General features: G+C 40.5%; 1 protein-coding gene across 5 annotated transcripts in view; it reads left to right on the top strand.

Annotated features, from left to right (window-relative positions):
- Positions 1 to 4,245: 4,245 nt before the first annotated feature.
- Cltcl1 (clathrin heavy chain like 1) overlaps positions 4,246 to 17,325 on the top strand; it is a 95,219-nt gene continuing 82,139 nt past the window's right edge. For 3 of the 5 annotated variants that reach the window (XM_013141801.3, XM_013141800.3, XM_013141798.3), the window contains exon 1: positions 4,247 to 4,527. In XM_013141801.3, the coding sequence (XP_012997255.1) occupies positions 4,486 to 4,527 (42 nt within the window). In that variant the 5' untranslated portion in view covers positions 4,247 to 4,485. Of the gene's footprint in view, positions 4,528 to 12,942; positions 13,052 to 17,325 lie in introns of those variants that run through there. The other 2 variants (XM_013141797.3, XM_023560942.2) reach the window with 2 other exon arrangements.

The raw sequence follows: 17,325 nt of genomic DNA, 5'->3' as shown, positions 1-17,325 counted from the left end.
ATTTACAAGCAAAAGTTTTGATTGGAAAGTAAGGAAAAATAAAGAAAGGACTCTAGTTTGAGTAGCTGAAATAGGGAAATGGGGCCATATTTGGATGAAGATCAGACTGTCACAAAAGAACAGAAATTAGTTTTATGGGTTACTGAAGTGGGCCAGGGTCCAGTTGATCATAGTCCTGGTTTTATATCACTAGAGAAATTCGGATTTGAGGGGTGATTTGATTTCTATGAAGTGACTGCCCATGTTTGCAGCAGTTTCACTCACGAGGCTCTCTTTCTCTGGGACATTGACATTACAGGTTTAGGACAATGGCTGGAGACTTCCAAGCCAGGGGTTTGGAACTAGATGTTGTAAAAGATGGTAATCAGATATTCCTGCCAATCTTGAAAATTACTTTAGTTATTCTTATTGTGTTACCCTTAGTCTTCACAGGGAATGAAGTAGACTAGGTAAATTTAGGATTAATAAACCTTTTGTTAACTTTTCTTAAATGGTTAACATGGCTATATCCAAAGTTTTAAGACAATAAAGATAAAAAATGAAGGTCAGCTTTTGCTTTTTTTAGTTACTTATTGGGCATTTGTAGGCCTGAACAGTTTTAGTAAAAACCACTTTTTTTTTTTTTTATCAGTACCGGGGATCGAATTCACGACTGCCTGCTTGCAAGGCAGGCATTTATGCCATGCCACTGAGCTAAACCTCCAGCCCCTGTAAAAACCTCTTTTAAATCCCTGATTGTTTCAGAAGAAAGTATCAATAATGCTTTTTTTTTTTTTTGTCTTTTTCTTTTTTATCAGTACTGGGGATTGAACTCACAACTGCCTGCTTGCAAGGCAGGAGTTTATGCTGCTGAGCTAAATCCCCAGCCCCAATAATGCTTTTAATATGTAACAGGCTAAGGGTCCATGAGTTGGTTTAACTTCTGGACTTGGTGTTTCATTCCTCTGTAATCCTCACACTCTGGGAAGCTAAGGCAGAAGGATTGCAAATTCAAGCCTACCTGGGAAATTTAGCAACTTATAAGAGCCTCGCTCAAAATAAAAAATGGGGATATAGCTTAGTGGAACGGCCCTAAGTTTACTCCAGTGAACCACAAAAATAAACAAGTTTTTTTTTTTTTTTTGTCTTTTTCCTTTTTATCAGTACCGGGGATTGAACTCATGACTGCCTGCTTTCAAGGCAGGCGCTTATGCCGCTGAAACAAGTATTTTTTAAAAAAGAAATGGGAGAGCTTGGCACGGTGGCTCAGGATGCTGAAGAAGGAGGATTTGCTATGAGTGCAAGGCCAGCCTGAATTATATAGCAAAACCTTGTCTCAAAAAAAGCAACAAATGAACAAATAACAACAAAAATGGGAATGTAATTCAATGAAAGGCTCTGGGTTCAATTTTTTAGTATTGCTAAAAAATTAGTATTAGCACATATTAGTTATTCAGAATCATGTGTTTCTTTTTGTTAAGTTTATATGTCATGGTTTAGATCTAAAATGTCTCCCAAAAGTCTAATGCTCAGAAGTGGGACTTTGAGAAAGTGGTTGGATCATGGAAGTGCTTGGCTCACCAGATTAATAAACTGATGAGCTCCTGACTGAGTATCCTATTAGGAAGTGGGGCCTACAGTGGTCTGGAGAGATCCCACAAGCCCAGTGAGGCAGAAGAAGCCATTCCCATAGGCCTCACCGCCAGCAGTGGAGCACTGGCGAACCACTGCTTCCTGCCTTTCCACCGCTCCAGGAACCCTGGATCGGAGGAACCCAAGTGTCTAGTCCAACCCATTACCAAGGGACTCGCAGCCAATGCAGGAAGCACTCACAATGCAGCGATGGGCTGATTCAGAGGAACACAGAAAATATGAAGACAAAGAAGCAAAATACAAGCCCAGACCTCCAGCCCATATAGAACAAGTTCAGGAGACATACAGTAGAAATTAGAAGTCACTCACCTGAAATTTCTGAAAAGACAACCTAAGTAAAGAAGAAACTTAGTGTTTGTATTGTTTGGTGGTTTGGGGGTTTTTTGGTAGTGGGGATCAAACTCACAACCTTGCGCTTGTCAGGCCATTTATGCCATTGAGCTAAATCCCTGGCCTTGTTTGGTTAATTCTACATGCCTATGTCTGATGGTCTGGATGGCTATTTTAAAGATAAAAAGAGGCATTATGGTAGTCATTGTTAATTTCCTAATATCTTGTTTTGAAATCCTGTATAGTTTTTTTTTTTAAATCTGAATTTGAACTCAGAACCTTGTGCTTGCCAGGCAGGCACTGTGCAGCTGATGTACCCTAGACCCCTCATATATGGTTTTCATTGCTTTCTTTTGACTTTATTTATGTCTGATGGGCAGCTATTTTGCATTTGGTTTTGGTACTGAGAATCAAATTCTGGACCTTGTACTTGCCAGGCTGGTGCTTATACCACTGAGCTATATCCCTGTCCCAGAGGGCAGCTATTTTGAAGATAACAAGAGCAGTACGGTAGCCATACTTGATTTCCATATTACCTTGTTTTGAAGTCCTCTATCACTTTCACTGTTTTGGTTTGATTGGATTTAATTCTGTTCTATTTTGTTTGCTTCTGTTCTCTTTAGTGGTACCGGGAATTGAACTCACAACTCTGCACTTGCAGGTAGGCGCTTATTTATGACACTGAGCTAAATCCCCAGCCCTCTATTCTCTTTAAAATTAAAAAACAAAAATAGATTTGGGAAATTCACTAACACCCACTGCAAAAATCAACTCTATTTTTAGGGAATGAGGCCACACAGATGCTGAAAGGGCAACCTCCACAGATCTTGGCTAATACTGGAAAAGAGAATTTAACTTGAAAGTGATTAAGCCCAGGGACTTCATACTGAACTACATTCCCAGCTCTTTTTTAAATATTTAAATTTTGAGACAGGGTCTTGTGAATCACCCAAGTTGGCTCCAAATGAATTTTGCTGCCTTAACTTCTAAGAATGTTGAGATTATAGGTTTCCACCACCATGACCAGCTCCCTTTTATTGTTATTTTGAGAAAAGAACTTGATAAAATTGCCCAGGCTGGGCTCAAATTGCATCTTTCTGCCTAAGTCTCTGAGAGTCCTGGGATTACAGGCGTGTACCACTATGCCAAGCTGTTTTATTCTTTAACATATTTTTAGCTCCTAGATGGTCAAGTTACTGTGCAAATAATTGCACCATCACTTTTATTCACAGTGGACCAATTCATTTCTTAAAATTTATCTTGAGCCCTAAATTGTACCAATAAACTTAATTAAATTTAAAAAAAGGTTTGCCTTGAGCAACAAGTGAAACAGTAGAGGTATGTTGATTACACCATGGGAGAACCTATGCTGAGTGCCAAAGGCTTCCCTTTCCTGACAAGCTTCTTTTATGTGGCTGAGTCATCTGCTTGCAAAGCACTTCTTCAAACGCTGCTTCAGAGAAAGTAATTGGCCACTGGGCAAACAGATGGAGGCTAGAGTTCTGCCCTACTCTACTATTAAGTGACCATAGGTAATCTGGGTGGTCCTCACTGGCCTTCGATTGGTCATCTGCTGCTAGATGGAAGATCTTTTCAAACTCTCAGCACTGATATACTGGGAGTGTTTGCTAGAAACCAGTTTGAGCCAGAAAAGATGTTTTCTAAAGAAACACCTACACCTTGCAAAGGCACGTAAGTGTTTGCAAGCCATGGCATGGTGGGGTATGCCTATAACCCCAACAGAGGCTGAGGCAGGAGGACTGCCACGAGTTCAAGGCCAGCCTGGACTACATAGTGAGACAGTGTCTTACATAAATGAATAAATAAGATTGGGAGTGGAGCTCAGTAATAAAACATACTTGGATTCGATCCTAGTACCTCCAAAAAAAAAAAAAAGAAAGAAAGAAAGAAAGAAAGAAAAAGAAAAAGAAAAGAAAGAAAAAGAAAAAGAAACAAAAAAAGAAAGTAAAACAAATGACAACAAAGGTGGCCCCTAATTCCACAGCTCAGAGTTTGAGGTACAACTACCACGCACCCTCTCTCTATTCCGGGAAAGCTCTGGATAACGGTAGTCTGGTGACTTCTGCAGACACCTTTGGCTCCAGGAAGCTGCAGCGGTCAGCCCACACCTGCAGGGAGCATTGTCCGGGAGCAGTAGTCTAGGAGTGCAAACACCTTCCCAAACATATCTCAGGCCCCAGCCCACCTTCCCACAGACACCCTAGGACCTGGCACACTCGTCCCCAGCACTTCTGGACGTGCTGTGCCTTCCCAAGCACACCTAACACAGACACTAGCGGGCGGCAGAGCAAAAGCACTCTGATTCGTGGACGCCGAAGTGTGTTTGAGCGCAGGACTACTTTTCGCGGACCCTCGGGACGAGCGGAGGGATCGCGCGCAGGGACCTCGCGCGGAGGGGCGCGGGGAAGGCGACCCGAGGCAGTGCGCCTGCGCTCTAGCCGCCGCCGCTCGTCAGCCGGCTCGCGGGGATCGCTGTACCTCAGTCTCGCGCTCGCGCATACCATGGCGCAGATTCTCCCCATCCGCTTCCAGGAGCATTTCCAGGTGAGGCCGGGCTCAGGTGCCAAGTCCTGGCGGACCCCAGCGAGGCGGGTCGCGCGTCCGGTCCTGTCAGCCGCGACCCCAGCCAGCCCCGCCGGGACTTGCGACCCGGACTTCGGGTGGAGCGCTTTGGGGCGCCGCGCCGCGGCCGCACCTGCGGACCCACTCGTGTGCTGTCATCAGTCTGTTTCCCGCGGGGCGGCTGGGCAGGGTCCTGGCTACCTGGACCGCTGAGAGCTCCCGTAAAGGGAGTCGGTCACCTGCCGGGACGCTTCTCTGTAGTCCCTGTGGAAAGCATTCACGTGTTGCTGCCCCAGGCTTCCTAACTCTGAGATCTGCGTGCAGCTCGTAGTTCCCCCCTTTGCAACCGGGATCCTTCCACCCGAGTTTGCGTCTCTGTGTTATTTTGGTCCCCAGGATGGCTTCGTGGGAGATGATTGTCAAAATATGTGACCCAACAGGAAAATTTGATAAGGCATGGTTTAATGAGACCCTTTGGATGCGCTAACACTCCCAAAGTTTGGCTTTTTAATGAAGTTCCAATTTGTTCTTGTAGAAAAATAAAGACTGGCCAAGTGTGTGAGCAGGGTTCAAGGAGGGAACCGGGTGGAGCGCTTCACGTCCAAAGTTTTGCTCTCAAGTCACTCCTGGGAAGGGAGAGCGTTCTCACAGATTATAGGGGGAGGGATGAGACTAGAGGAGTGAAAACTAATAGTTTCGTCGTAAAGGTTTGTTGATGTTGTTAAATCATTACAATCCGGTAAATTATGTCTTTCTTTCTTTCTTTTTTTACTGTTTTATGAATGAGGAAACATAAGTTAAATACTTCTTATTTAGGAAGAGCAGGATTCAGACTCAAATCTTGACAACATAACAGTTCAGCAACGAATATGGTGAATTGAAACGTCATATTTTCAGGCACAGAACACTGTTGGCTCTATGTCTAAATGAGAAAGATCTCGGGAGTTTTATAACGACCAGTCCAGTCCCCTTACTCTACAGATTGAAAACTTAATATCCAGAGTGTCCTGCTTGGGTCATTTGGTTAGTGATATAGGTGAGATTGTGCGGAGGTTGGAAGTGTCCTGACATATATCCTTTTTGAACTCCATTCTGACTTTTAAGGTGAGCCAGTACCAGTAATGCGATGTAATAAAATAATTGCTTCTGCTGATGCTAATAATAATAAGGTAATACAATTGTGATTTACTGAGTCATTTCTCTTATCACTTATACCTGGGGTCTTTTTTAATAAATCTTGGTTAATCTCATGAAATATCAGATAGATAGTGATAACCCCTTTCAACCATAAGTTACCAAGAATCATTAACTCAGATAAAATTCCCAGCTAGTAAATGACAGCAGAATTCTAACCCAGCTTTGATTCCAAAGCCTATTCTTTTTTGATTTTTTTGTTTGTTTTTGTTTATGTTTTTTGTTTTGAGACAGGGTCTCACTGTGTACTTCAGGCTGGCCTTGAACTCACAAGTAATGTTTCAGCCTCCTGAGTGCTATGAATACAGGTGTACACCACCATGCCTTGCTCCAGACCCATTCTTAAGCACTATCTAAATATGCTTTATTCATAAAAGTACAGATTTTAAGTTTCCATCAAAGTTTATAATGACTTGAAAGAGGATATATTCCATTATGTGGAAAATACTTGTGGCTTGTGGCATGCAGGGCATATGAATGAAAGTTTGTGGTTGTGGTCTCTAACTTTAAAAAGTGAGGTTGCTCTGCATTCTGTGTTCCTTTGTTTACAGCACACCCTGCCTTCATTGCAGACATTTTAGACTTATCTACCTTTTCCTTAAATCACTGATCTTGCCACTGCTACTTTGTTGTCAACTGATGACTTGAAGAAAACAGAAACCTTACATTGCAGTATGCTCACTTCTGTGTTTGCACATTATTTGCAGCTGTCATTCCGTGCCTTCCTGTTATCTAAGAAGGGGTATTCATGGTGTTACTTGTGTTCCCATTCTGCACCTTCCCCTAGTAGGGCCCTCTCTCAATAGCAGCTTCTCTTTGCTGGATTTTCATCAATTCCCTTTCAGTGGTTTACTGTTTATATTTAACAGTGTTCACATCTCTTCTGTCTCTGTAGCACACAAAGCTTTTCTTCCCTTGTTCCCTTGAAGTTCTTCTCTCACAGCCAAATATAGTCAAGGAAATTCTCTATTACTCCTTTGTGTCCCTCAGTAACCTAGAATCTGGGTTTCATCCCCTCCTCCCCCATTTCCCTGAATTTCCCTGAATTTGTCACTTGCCAAGATCACAAATGATCCTGGAGACTTTTTAAATAAAAGACCAGACAGTGTGTGTGTGTGTGCATATATATATATATATATATATATATATATATATATATGATATCATGAGAGGTACATTTTGTTCTTTGTGTTATACTTTCTTCTTTCTTTACCTTAAAAAAAATGAGAAAATTATTTTTAGTTTGAGCCTTACAAAAACAGCCAAACTGTTATAAAAAATAAACCAGCATCTTACACCTCTCCCGTGAGTTTTTAGATACACTTGACATTATACTTGTTTTGTTCCTTAGGACCATCCTCTGCTGCTTTTAGGCTACTGCAATCTCCTAGAACATCTCCTACCTCTTTGCCACACCCATTTCCCTTGTGAGTGCCTCTTGTGCATGCCCTTGGATCTATTTAAACCCCTTTATCTTTTCATTTATTGTACTCTGACAGGGAAATTTTATGTATGCCTGTGTGATCAGTGTTCCCAAGATACCTGTGTATTTTTGACAAGCCTCAGTACTGTATTTATTTTTTTGTTTTGTTTTTGTACCGGGATTTGAATTCAGGACTTTTTGCTTGTCTGGCAGGCACTTGTGCTTTATCTGCAGCCCTCACTGTATTATTCAAGGCACAGCAGGCCTTAGTTAAGAGTTTAGACTGAGCCAGGCATTGGTGGCACATGCCTGTAATCCTAGCTCTCGGGAGCTGAGGCAGGAGGATCACAAGTTTTATCCTACACAATTTAGGAAGACCCCGTCTCAAAATAAAAACATAAAAAGGGCTGAGGATATGGCTCAGTGCCAAGTCCCTAGGTTTAGACCCTATATGATAAGAGTGTTGGGCCTGGCAATTTAGATTTAGTCCAAACTAAAGACATGCAATCTCGACTAAGATACTGGTTTTGTGATTTGGGGCAATGTATGTAATCATTATGTATAAAATAGGGATAAATCTGGCTATTAATCTGTATATGTAATAAATAACATTGTAAGGATTTATAAAACAGTCTGATGTGGGCCAAAACAAAAGAGGGAGTGGTGGGAAAGGAAAAAGAAAAAGAATTGAGATGTGTGCATGTACCAGTTGCTCACAATGAATGTAATCATTATGTACTACAAACATGTATTAATCAAACTAAAAATTTTTAAATAAGGATAAAAAGTAGCATGAATCCATTTTCTGTCACTATAGTGAAATACCTGAGACTGGGTAATTTTATAAAGAAAAAGATTTTCCTTGGCTCACAGCTCTGGAGAATCAAGGGCATGGTACTTGGCTCTAGTATTTAGTACTCCATGGTAGATGGCAGTGTGGGTGGAATCCCACCCAAGGGTGAACGTATGTGCAACAATGACCAGGCTAAGCATGATGGTCCATCCCTGTAATCCCAGAACTCAGGAGCAAGGCCCACCTGAATGAACTGCTCACCTGAAACAGCCAAAAAATAAAAAATAAAAGAATGAGAGACCATACAGTGAGATGAGAGCCAGGTTAAGAGACTAGGTTTGCTTTTTTTGTAACATGTTCATGCAACAACTAATTCAGGGTCCCACAAGAACTACCTTAATCTCTTTCAAAGGCAGGGTCCCCAGTAACCTCCCCTAGGCTCCACCTCTACATTGGCACACTGAGGACCAAGGCTCTAACATATGAACCTTTGGAGGACGTCCTCAAACCACGTCTAAACCGTATCAAAGGTAAATTTTTACCTCATAGAGTATGTTTTAAATGAATAAATGTAAAGATCTGACCAGTATCTGATATATACTAAAGTATTGTGGCCTTACGCTCCCTGCCATTGTTTTATTTGTTTGTTTGTTTGAAGAGGTTTTTTTCCCCTTTGGTACTAGGAATCAAACTCGTGACCTCATGATTTTTTTTTTTTTTTTGTCTTTTTCCTTTTTATCGGTACCAGGGATCCAACTCACAACTGCCTGCTTGCAGGGCAGACGCTTATGCTGCTGAGCTAAATCTCCAGCCCTGTGACCTCATGATTATCAGGCATGCATTGTTATATCCCCTGCTGAGTTATATCCCCAGTTCTTCCTGCCATTGTGGCAGCTGCCTACTGGAGATGAGTTAAAAAATTATGCTCAGAAAGGCAGTTCCCCTTTTTTGACAAATGTGTATCTTTCCCAGTTTCTAGCTAGGACTCTTTCTATACCATACGTTTCCCATCTCATCGGTTCTTTGACCTGCTTATTTTTGGCATCATTAGGTCTCCATCATCATGACTGCCACTTCCCTAGACAGTGGCCTCGACTGTTCCTCACCTTGGTGGGGACGCTAATTTTGTCCTTGTCCTTACCATCCTTACTGCATTCTTTCAAACACAGCCACTGTGATCTCAGAGGGTGAGTAGCTGGCTAACGTTCTTCAGAGAGGGTTGCCTGTTGTCTCTGGATGAAGATGTTAGACTTGAAAATGCTCTTTCAGGCCTTGCCTAGCAAAGTCAGCACCTGCTTAACTCTTTTGCTGCTGCCTTGTCATCTTCCCAGAATACATTTCCCCCCTTATTCTCTAACTATGCAGTTCACATAGATTGATTCTTCTGATATCTACTTAAAAAGCATTCTCTCTAGAAACTTATTTGTCACTGAGAAATCATTTTCTGTGCAGAAGCCTTTAGGACTCACCTTATAATTTCATGTGTTATCATTGTTTATTTTCAAGGCTAGAATGTAAGCTCAGGAAGTTATTATGTTTTGTTTTTGTTTTTTATTTTGTTGGGATTTTTTGAGACAGGTTCTTGCTGTGCAGGTCAGGCTACCTGGAATTCACTAGGTGGCCCAGGCTGACCTTGAACTCACTACAGTCAGTCTTTCTGCCTCAGCCACTCAAGTACTGGGATTATAGGCATGTACCACCACACCTGGCTGAGGTACTGTTTTTAACTTTATGTTTAAATACCTGAGTAGGGCTAGGCATGGTGGCACATGCCTGTAATCCCAACACTCTAGAGGCTGAGGCAGGAGGATTGTTGCAAATTAGAGACCAGCCTGGGCTACAAAGTGAGCTCAAGGGCAGCCCAAATTGGATAGAGAGACTCTGTCTCAAAAAGACAAAAGAACAACAAAGTAATAATCTGAGTTGGAAGGTGTTTGTTGTCTGTGATATCTGACCAGGAAAAGAACTGAAAGACTGAAGACTTTTGATACTGTGATTCAGAAAAAGGAATAGGTGAATGATTTGTGGCACAGAAATTCTACTATGAACCCTAGCTAGTTTTATCCTACTTATGCAAAAAAAAAAAAAAAAAACCACACACACACACACACACAGCTCCAACTTTGTAAGCTATGAAGTGTAGCACACCTCAGTGCACAGAAAACAGAAAGGTGTTCCCTCAGAGTTTTAACTATATAATGTGTTCCTGTGCTATAGTGATACTGAGAACAGGTATACTAGTTATATAAGTTACAGGAAAACAGTGGCCACAGGTCTTAATTAGTGGTATTCAGCCCAGGCTGCATATGAGAGTGGCCAGGAGCTTAAAAATTATCTTCTGTGTGGCATTCAGTTAGAACTTCTGTGGGTGAGAGTTTTGATACTTCTTCCCAGGTGGGTCTCCCAGGTAGCCAGTTGAATCAGTCTCCTAAATTGGTAGTCATAAATAATTACAGAAGAGGCTGATGTTTGGAGCTACTTACATGTGTGAGGGGAGGCAGAACTAAACGGAGTAGACTGAACTTCAACTGAAAATGGATCCCAGTGCATACTCGTGTCTGTCTACAGGCTTCTGGACTGTCATTCCATAAGGGGACACTGTTCCAGTAGCCCATGTTTGTAGCCCATATTTTTTTTTGTCTTTTTCGTTTTTATCGGTACCAGGGATCGAACTCACCACTGCGCACTTGCAAGGAAGGCGCTTATGCTGCTGAGCTAAATATTCAGCCCCTGTAGCCCATATTTGATTTATGTTGCCATTATGTACCCTTTTTTTGGGAGGGGATCTTGGTAGGAGTGATACCAGAGACTGGGCAGGGGTGCTCTATCACTGAACTGCATCCCAAAGCCTTTTAAAATTTGGAGTTAAGAGTCTTGCAGAGTTGCCCAGATTGGCAACAAACTTGCAATCAATCCTCTTGGCTCAGCCTCCCTAGTCTCTGGAATTACAAATGTTTACCCATGCACCTGAGACATCTCATATTGTTGTTTTTGGTTTGTGTTTTTTTTTTTTTTTGAAACAAGGTCTCACCATGTACTTCAGATTGACTTGAATACACTATGTAGTCACTATGTAGTACTGTCTTTGAGCTTTTGGCGATCCACCTGCCTCAGTCTCCCAAGTGCTAGAATTTGAGCTGTGTGCTGCCATACCTGTCACCTCTCACTTTTTAATATCTGCTTTATAAGATTCCATTTGGTTCATTGTGCCTTAAAATATTTGCATACCCTGGTAAAACTTTTTAAAAGTATAAGCTGATAAATTTTGTCTTCTAGTAATTGCAAGTTCTGTTACTAGAAATACAGTACACATTGGTCAGTTATTTACTTTGACTTTCTTACTTACAAAGCAAAGAGAATAAGCCCCTGTCTCAGTCCAGGTGTCTGGAGGGTGAGCCTTGTGAAAGTGCTCATCATGTCAGCATTGTAAGTGACCAAATAGTAAATGAATTTGAACTGGGCCTCTTTGGGAAAAAAAAAAAACATCACTGGGTATTACATATAAATGTTCTGAATTCCTAAACTACACAAGATTCACAGTATATTTTGAGTTTTACTGAGTTCAAAGCTTTTATTAAGTCTTAGGAAGATCTTAGAGTTCTCATTGAGATGTTTCACCATTTTGCAGCAGGGGTGCAAAAGTCTTTTTAGAACAAGCTTTAATATAATGAACTCTGGGTGAGTGATTCAGGAATGACAGTGTGCAATATATGTACCATTGTTGCTCCCTGATTGGTATATTTTGAAATTTTATTTTAGTTTTTTTTCCTGTTTTTCTTTTTCTGCTTGAAATAAAATGGATTTGGAAAAAATGTAATGAATATACAAGAGAAGAAGAGCCCCAAATAGAAAGTACAAGTAGAAATTACATGAACAACAAAATGAGATGGTCCCAGATACAAGGGTGAGCATTGTAATTCCAGAGACTTGGGAGGCTAAGGCAAGAGGATTGCAAGATAAAGGCTTTCTGTTTAACCTCCGCTTCCTCTCAGTTGAGAAAAGCACTATTAACGAAATCATCATGCCTTTTCAAAAATGATTAAATGAACCCCTACCTGATAGTCTCCTGTACTTTGTTTTTATGACTTAAGACAGCATAAGATCTCTTTTTAAGGTAACATACAGATTTCAGCATATATTTGATGGTGATATTTTGTAGTGTGCTCGATGGGCAGTAAGCTGTTGGTTCCCTACTTGCGTCCTCTACAGCTCTGTGCCTACCCCTGCTCTTCCTGATTCTTCTTACCTGCTTAATTGAGCCTGCTGCTTTCATTTTTAAAATATATTTTCTTCACATTTTCTGCTGCTTCTCTTGCTCAGGGCTTCCTGGTGCCCCCATGCCAAGGAGATTATTGTCATTCGTGGCTGGCTAAAAAAGGATGCCACAAAGCCAGGATGGCAAAGTTCAGTGACAAAATTAGAATCCAAACAGATCTCCACAAGCTAAACTCCAACCTGTTGACATTTAACAGGGATAAATATAGAGCCTTATGCATTAGTTTAAAATATAGAAAACCTGCAGGAATGTAACTTGAGAGAGGTTCTGTAAGACACTGTACAAATGTCATTTTTAACTATCTCTAAACTAAAACTACTTACAGTATTAAGTTCCTCTTTAAACTAGGAAAAGCTGTGGGTAAGTTTGGAAGATAAAATATGTTCTCGTAAGCTACACATGAACTAAATCCAACTGCCTAGAACCAGTAATTTCTGTATATAATATGCATGTGTTAAGCAGGATAAGGGAGTGCATGAGCTGGCAAAGAAACAGGTACAGAAGGAAAAAGGCTTAGCCTCTTCAGAGTGACAATTTGGACGTGTGCAGGGCTACATTAGCATTCTGGCTTCTGTGATAAGGGCAGATGATGTTTTCACCACTGTCAAGTATAAACACAACAGTCAGACTGCTGTCCCCAAGTCCTTTCTACATAGAAACCACAGGCATCTTAGATGATTACTTTTCTTTTTACTTTTTCCCCACTGTCAGATATGAATTTGGAGTCATCTAACTGCAGGTTTTGAGAACTGAGAAGTATTGCTAAGTGATAGCTTGTCAACCTTTGGTTAACTCAACTTATATGGGCCATTCAAAATGTGTAAGTAGGTTACCTATATGAGTAATTTATATTATGATCAGAATTCCTTGATTATTTCTATTAACTGTTTAAAAAATAAAAGCCATTCTGTGCATGATTTTGTATACCTGTAATCCCAGTACTCAAGAGGCTAAAGCAAGTTCTAGGCCAGTCTGGGCTGCATAGTAAATTCAAGACCAGTCTGAACTACATGGCAAGACCCTGTCTCAAAAAACAAAAAGCCTAATATGTAGCTTCTCTACCATTCTGCTCCTGAATATGGAATAAAAACCAGTATTTGGTATTTTAGGTAGAAAAGTTCTTTTTGTGGGATTCTGTTTAGCATTCCCTAGCCTAGTAAAATGTTGTCTAGTCATTGTACAGATAGAACTGTCCCTGCTGGTTTTCCAAAACTGTAGAATTCCACAACTGATTGAGAACTACCATCTTGGTTTCTTTTGATTCTAATCTCTGTAATTTTTGGATCCACAGTTCTCAATGAAAATACTTGTTTTATATTTGTGAGGTATGTTTGCCTTTTCATATGACTTAAGTGTGCATTTATACTCTAAGATAAGGGACATAACCATTAATATTTAAGAACCAACTATGTTCAAGAAATTGAATGTAGCCTCGCCTGGAGCAACAAAAACAAAAACAAAACAAAAAAACCCAAAAAACATTGACAGTAAATTCTTTAGGGTTAAAATTCTTGATATTCTTAGGGAAATGAGAATGTCTCTACATTAACACAGCATTGATCTCCAAACTAACAGCATGATGATGATTTAGAAAATGTGAATGTGCAGCTTTGTCTAGAGAGCATCCAGTTATGTTCCACTATGGAGACTGGAGAATCTAGAACCATTGAGACAAAAATTGTTGCTTACCAGTACCTTACTAGTTTTGTTTTACTATGTCCCCATTCACTACCAGATTATTTTAAGACTATTTGTAAACCTCATGTTTTATTCTTTTTTTTTTTTGTACTGAGGATCGAACTCATGATCTTGTGCTTGCTAAGCAGGCACTTTTGTCACTGAGGTATGTCCCTGGCCTTCTCATTTTTATTCTTAAGTAGTTGAAGATGTATCACCAGATGAGAATACTTTATTTTTTCCCAAAATACATATAACATAAAGCATCTTAACCTTAATTTTTAGTTTTAATTTGGTTTTTGGACTTTGGGGGATTGAACCCAGGGCCTTGTGCTTGCTAGACTGGTGCTCTTCCACCAAGTCGAATTCCTGACCCAGGCGTAACTATTGTTAAGTATATGTATTAAATCAGTGATGTAAGTACAAACTGTTGCACACCCATGACCACCATCCAACTCCAGAACTCTTTTTATCTTGCAAAACTGAAATGTCCCCATTAAACAATGATACCCAGTCACTGGCAACCACCATTCTACCCTTTTTTTGTTTTTTTAAGACACGTTTTGCTGTACAGTTCAGGCTGGGCTTCAGCTCACTCTGTAGCCCAGGCTGGCCTCAACTCACAGCAGTCCTCATGCCTCAGCATCCCAAGTGCTGAGATTTCCAGCATGCACTACCACGCCCAACCCTCTTATACTTATTGTCTCTATAAATTTGACATCTCTAGTTACTTCATGTAAGTGGAATCACACATATATGTCTTTTTTATGAGTGGCTTATTCTGGTCAGTGTAATGACCTCAAAGTTCATTTATGATGTATCATGTGTCAGAGTTTCCTTCTTTTTAGTGCTAAATAATACAGTAATGCTGTTGTGTGTCTACTTAGCTATAAATCTTGCTGCTACACAAAACTTTTAAAAAACATTCTAATAACATCATACCTTAAAATCAGTTATTCCTCAGTATCATTTAGTATCTTTTTACTGTTAAGTTTCTCTTACCTAAAGTGTTTTATACATTTGGTTTATTAGAATTGGCATTCAAATCAGGTGTGGTGGCACATGCCTATAATCCCAGCACTTGGGGAAGCTGAGGCAGGAGGATCATCCTGAGTTTGAGGCTACTCTGAACTGCATAGTACGACACTGTCTCAAAAAAAAAAAAATGGCATTCAAAAAGCCAGGCATGGTGGCACACTCCTGTAATCCCAGCACTCAGGAGGCTGAGACAGGAGGATTGTTGCAAGTTCAAGACCAGCCTGGGCTACAAAGTGAGCCCAAGACTGAGCCCAAGGCCAGTCTGAACTGCATAGTGAGACCCTGTTTCAGAAAGATGAAAAAAGAGAAAAAAGAAGAATTGGCAGTCAAAGAAAATCTGAATGTTTCATTTAGTTGACATTTTATCTCAGAGCTGCTTTTTGAGGAAAGCTTTGCTTATTTGCTGAGTGGGTGGGTGGCACTGGGGATTGAATCCACTACTGATGTGCATCCCCAGTTTGCTTGCTCAATGCATCTTTTTTTTCCCGTTGTATTAGGAGGGGTTTTTTTTTTTTTGTAATACTAGAGATTGAAATACTACTGAGCTACATTACTCTTGCCCTTTTTATATTTTATTTCAATGGGTCTCACTGAATTATCCAGATAGGTCTCAGACTTCTAATCCTCTTGCCTCAGCCTTCTGAGTTGCTAAGATTATAGACATGCACCTCTATATGCAGCTTATTTTTTTGGCATTTAATTTCAATGTAGTATTTTGAGTTTGTGTACATTTCTCTTTTATTTCATAGACCTTTGAAATCTAATAAGAGTCTTGTTGGTCTATTATGTTGGCCATCTCAAAACAGGTCTTTTGGTGAACAATGAAACTATCCCTGTGTGTGACTTTGACTAGAATAATTTTTCCAAATATTGACTAGCAGATGATTAAGGTAAGAGCCCTGGGGTCCAGCATCAGGCAGACATATATGACACATACGTTCAGCATCCTTGGGATCAGGTTTAGCTGTACACCTGCTTTGTATACAAGTTCAGTCCTTTCTTTCCACCTCATTCCAATAATCTTTTGCATGTTATTTAAACTTTTATATTTGAAACAATTTCAGTGGATTCAAAATCCATGACTGAATCTGAGAAAAACAGGAGTTAAAGTCTATCTGAATAATGTATGCCATAAGAATGCTACAGGTAAGAGGCTTGAGCAGTGGGTTTGCTACCCATGGATATTATTTTCAGCTCCCTCAGCTCAGCTGAGCCAGATTCTTTGCTGAAATCAACATTTACTTTTCTTTTCTTTTTCTTTCTTTCTTTCTTTCTTTCTTTCTTTTTTTTTTTTTTTTTTTTGTCCCAGGTATCAAACTCATGACCCCACGCTTGCCAGGCAGGTGCTTATGCCACTGAGCTAAATCCCCAGCCCTCATTTTCTTTTCTTTTCTGTCTTTCTTTTTTGGTACCGGGGATTAAACTCATGACCTTGTGCTTACCAAGCAGGCACTTACACCACTGAGCTAAATCCCTAGCCCGCTTGCTTGCTTTCTCTCTCTTTCTTTTCTTTCATTTTTTGAACAGGGTCTCCCTATGCAGTTCAGGTTGATCTTGAACTTACTTTGTAGCCAGGCTAGTCTGGGACTCACAAGGATCCTCCTGCCTCACCCTCCCGAGTGCTGGGATTACAAGCATGTACCACTCTGCCTAGCTCTACTTCATTTTCTTGACTTCAAGAAAATGAGATTGATTTGGTGTGGCTTCTAAGTCTATTTTATTGCACATTTTCATGATTTCTCCCCTCCAGGGACTCACAAATCATCTGATGGATAAGGCTATAGATTTTTTTTTTTGTACCTGGGGTTAAACTCACGATCTTGCATTGACCAGGCAGGCATCTGTACCACTGAGCTAAATCCCCAGTCCAAGGCTATAGAATTTTGAGATGATGTTTCCAATATAGCAGTCTTGGTTTACGGAATCCCGATGTCCTGATTATGAATATTGACATGTACTAGACTTTGCTATCACTCCATTTTCCAGGAAGCTTATATCTGTAATCCCATGCAAAAGTTACTGGAATTCTAGCAAGTTAATTCCAATATGCCACTTCCAGTGCAATTCATGGCAAGAATAAAGACACTAAGATATTTATACTTACGGGGAGCCAAGGGTTCCTAAGTACAGCCAAGATAGTGGTTCACTGCAACAAGGGCCTTGACCCAGAGCCAAACCCTACTTTTATTCATTCCTGAAGAAGGAAGTGCCTCAAGCTTGAGTGACTGTGAGAATGGTGGGAAGAATGTGAATGCTGTGAGCTGGCCTAGGTAGGAGACCTGAAGTCACCTCTGCAATATGCATAGAGAAGAGTCTGCAGAAAGAATAATCTGCATAACCCAATTTAAGATAGCATTGCATGTGGGGGTAAGTGCTTCA

Source organism: Cavia porcellus, unplaced genomic scaffold (assembly GCF_034190915.1).
Source record: "Cavia porcellus strain 051 isolate PalLab524CR breed Dunkin Hartley unplaced genomic scaffold, mCavPor4.1 scaffold_16, whole genome shotgun sequence".
Classification (NCBI taxonomy): Eukaryota; Metazoa; Chordata; class Mammalia; order Rodentia; family Caviidae; genus Cavia; species Cavia porcellus.
The sequence above is the reverse complement of the archived record's forward strand: the minus strand, read 5'-3'. Positions and strand labels throughout refer to the sequence as shown.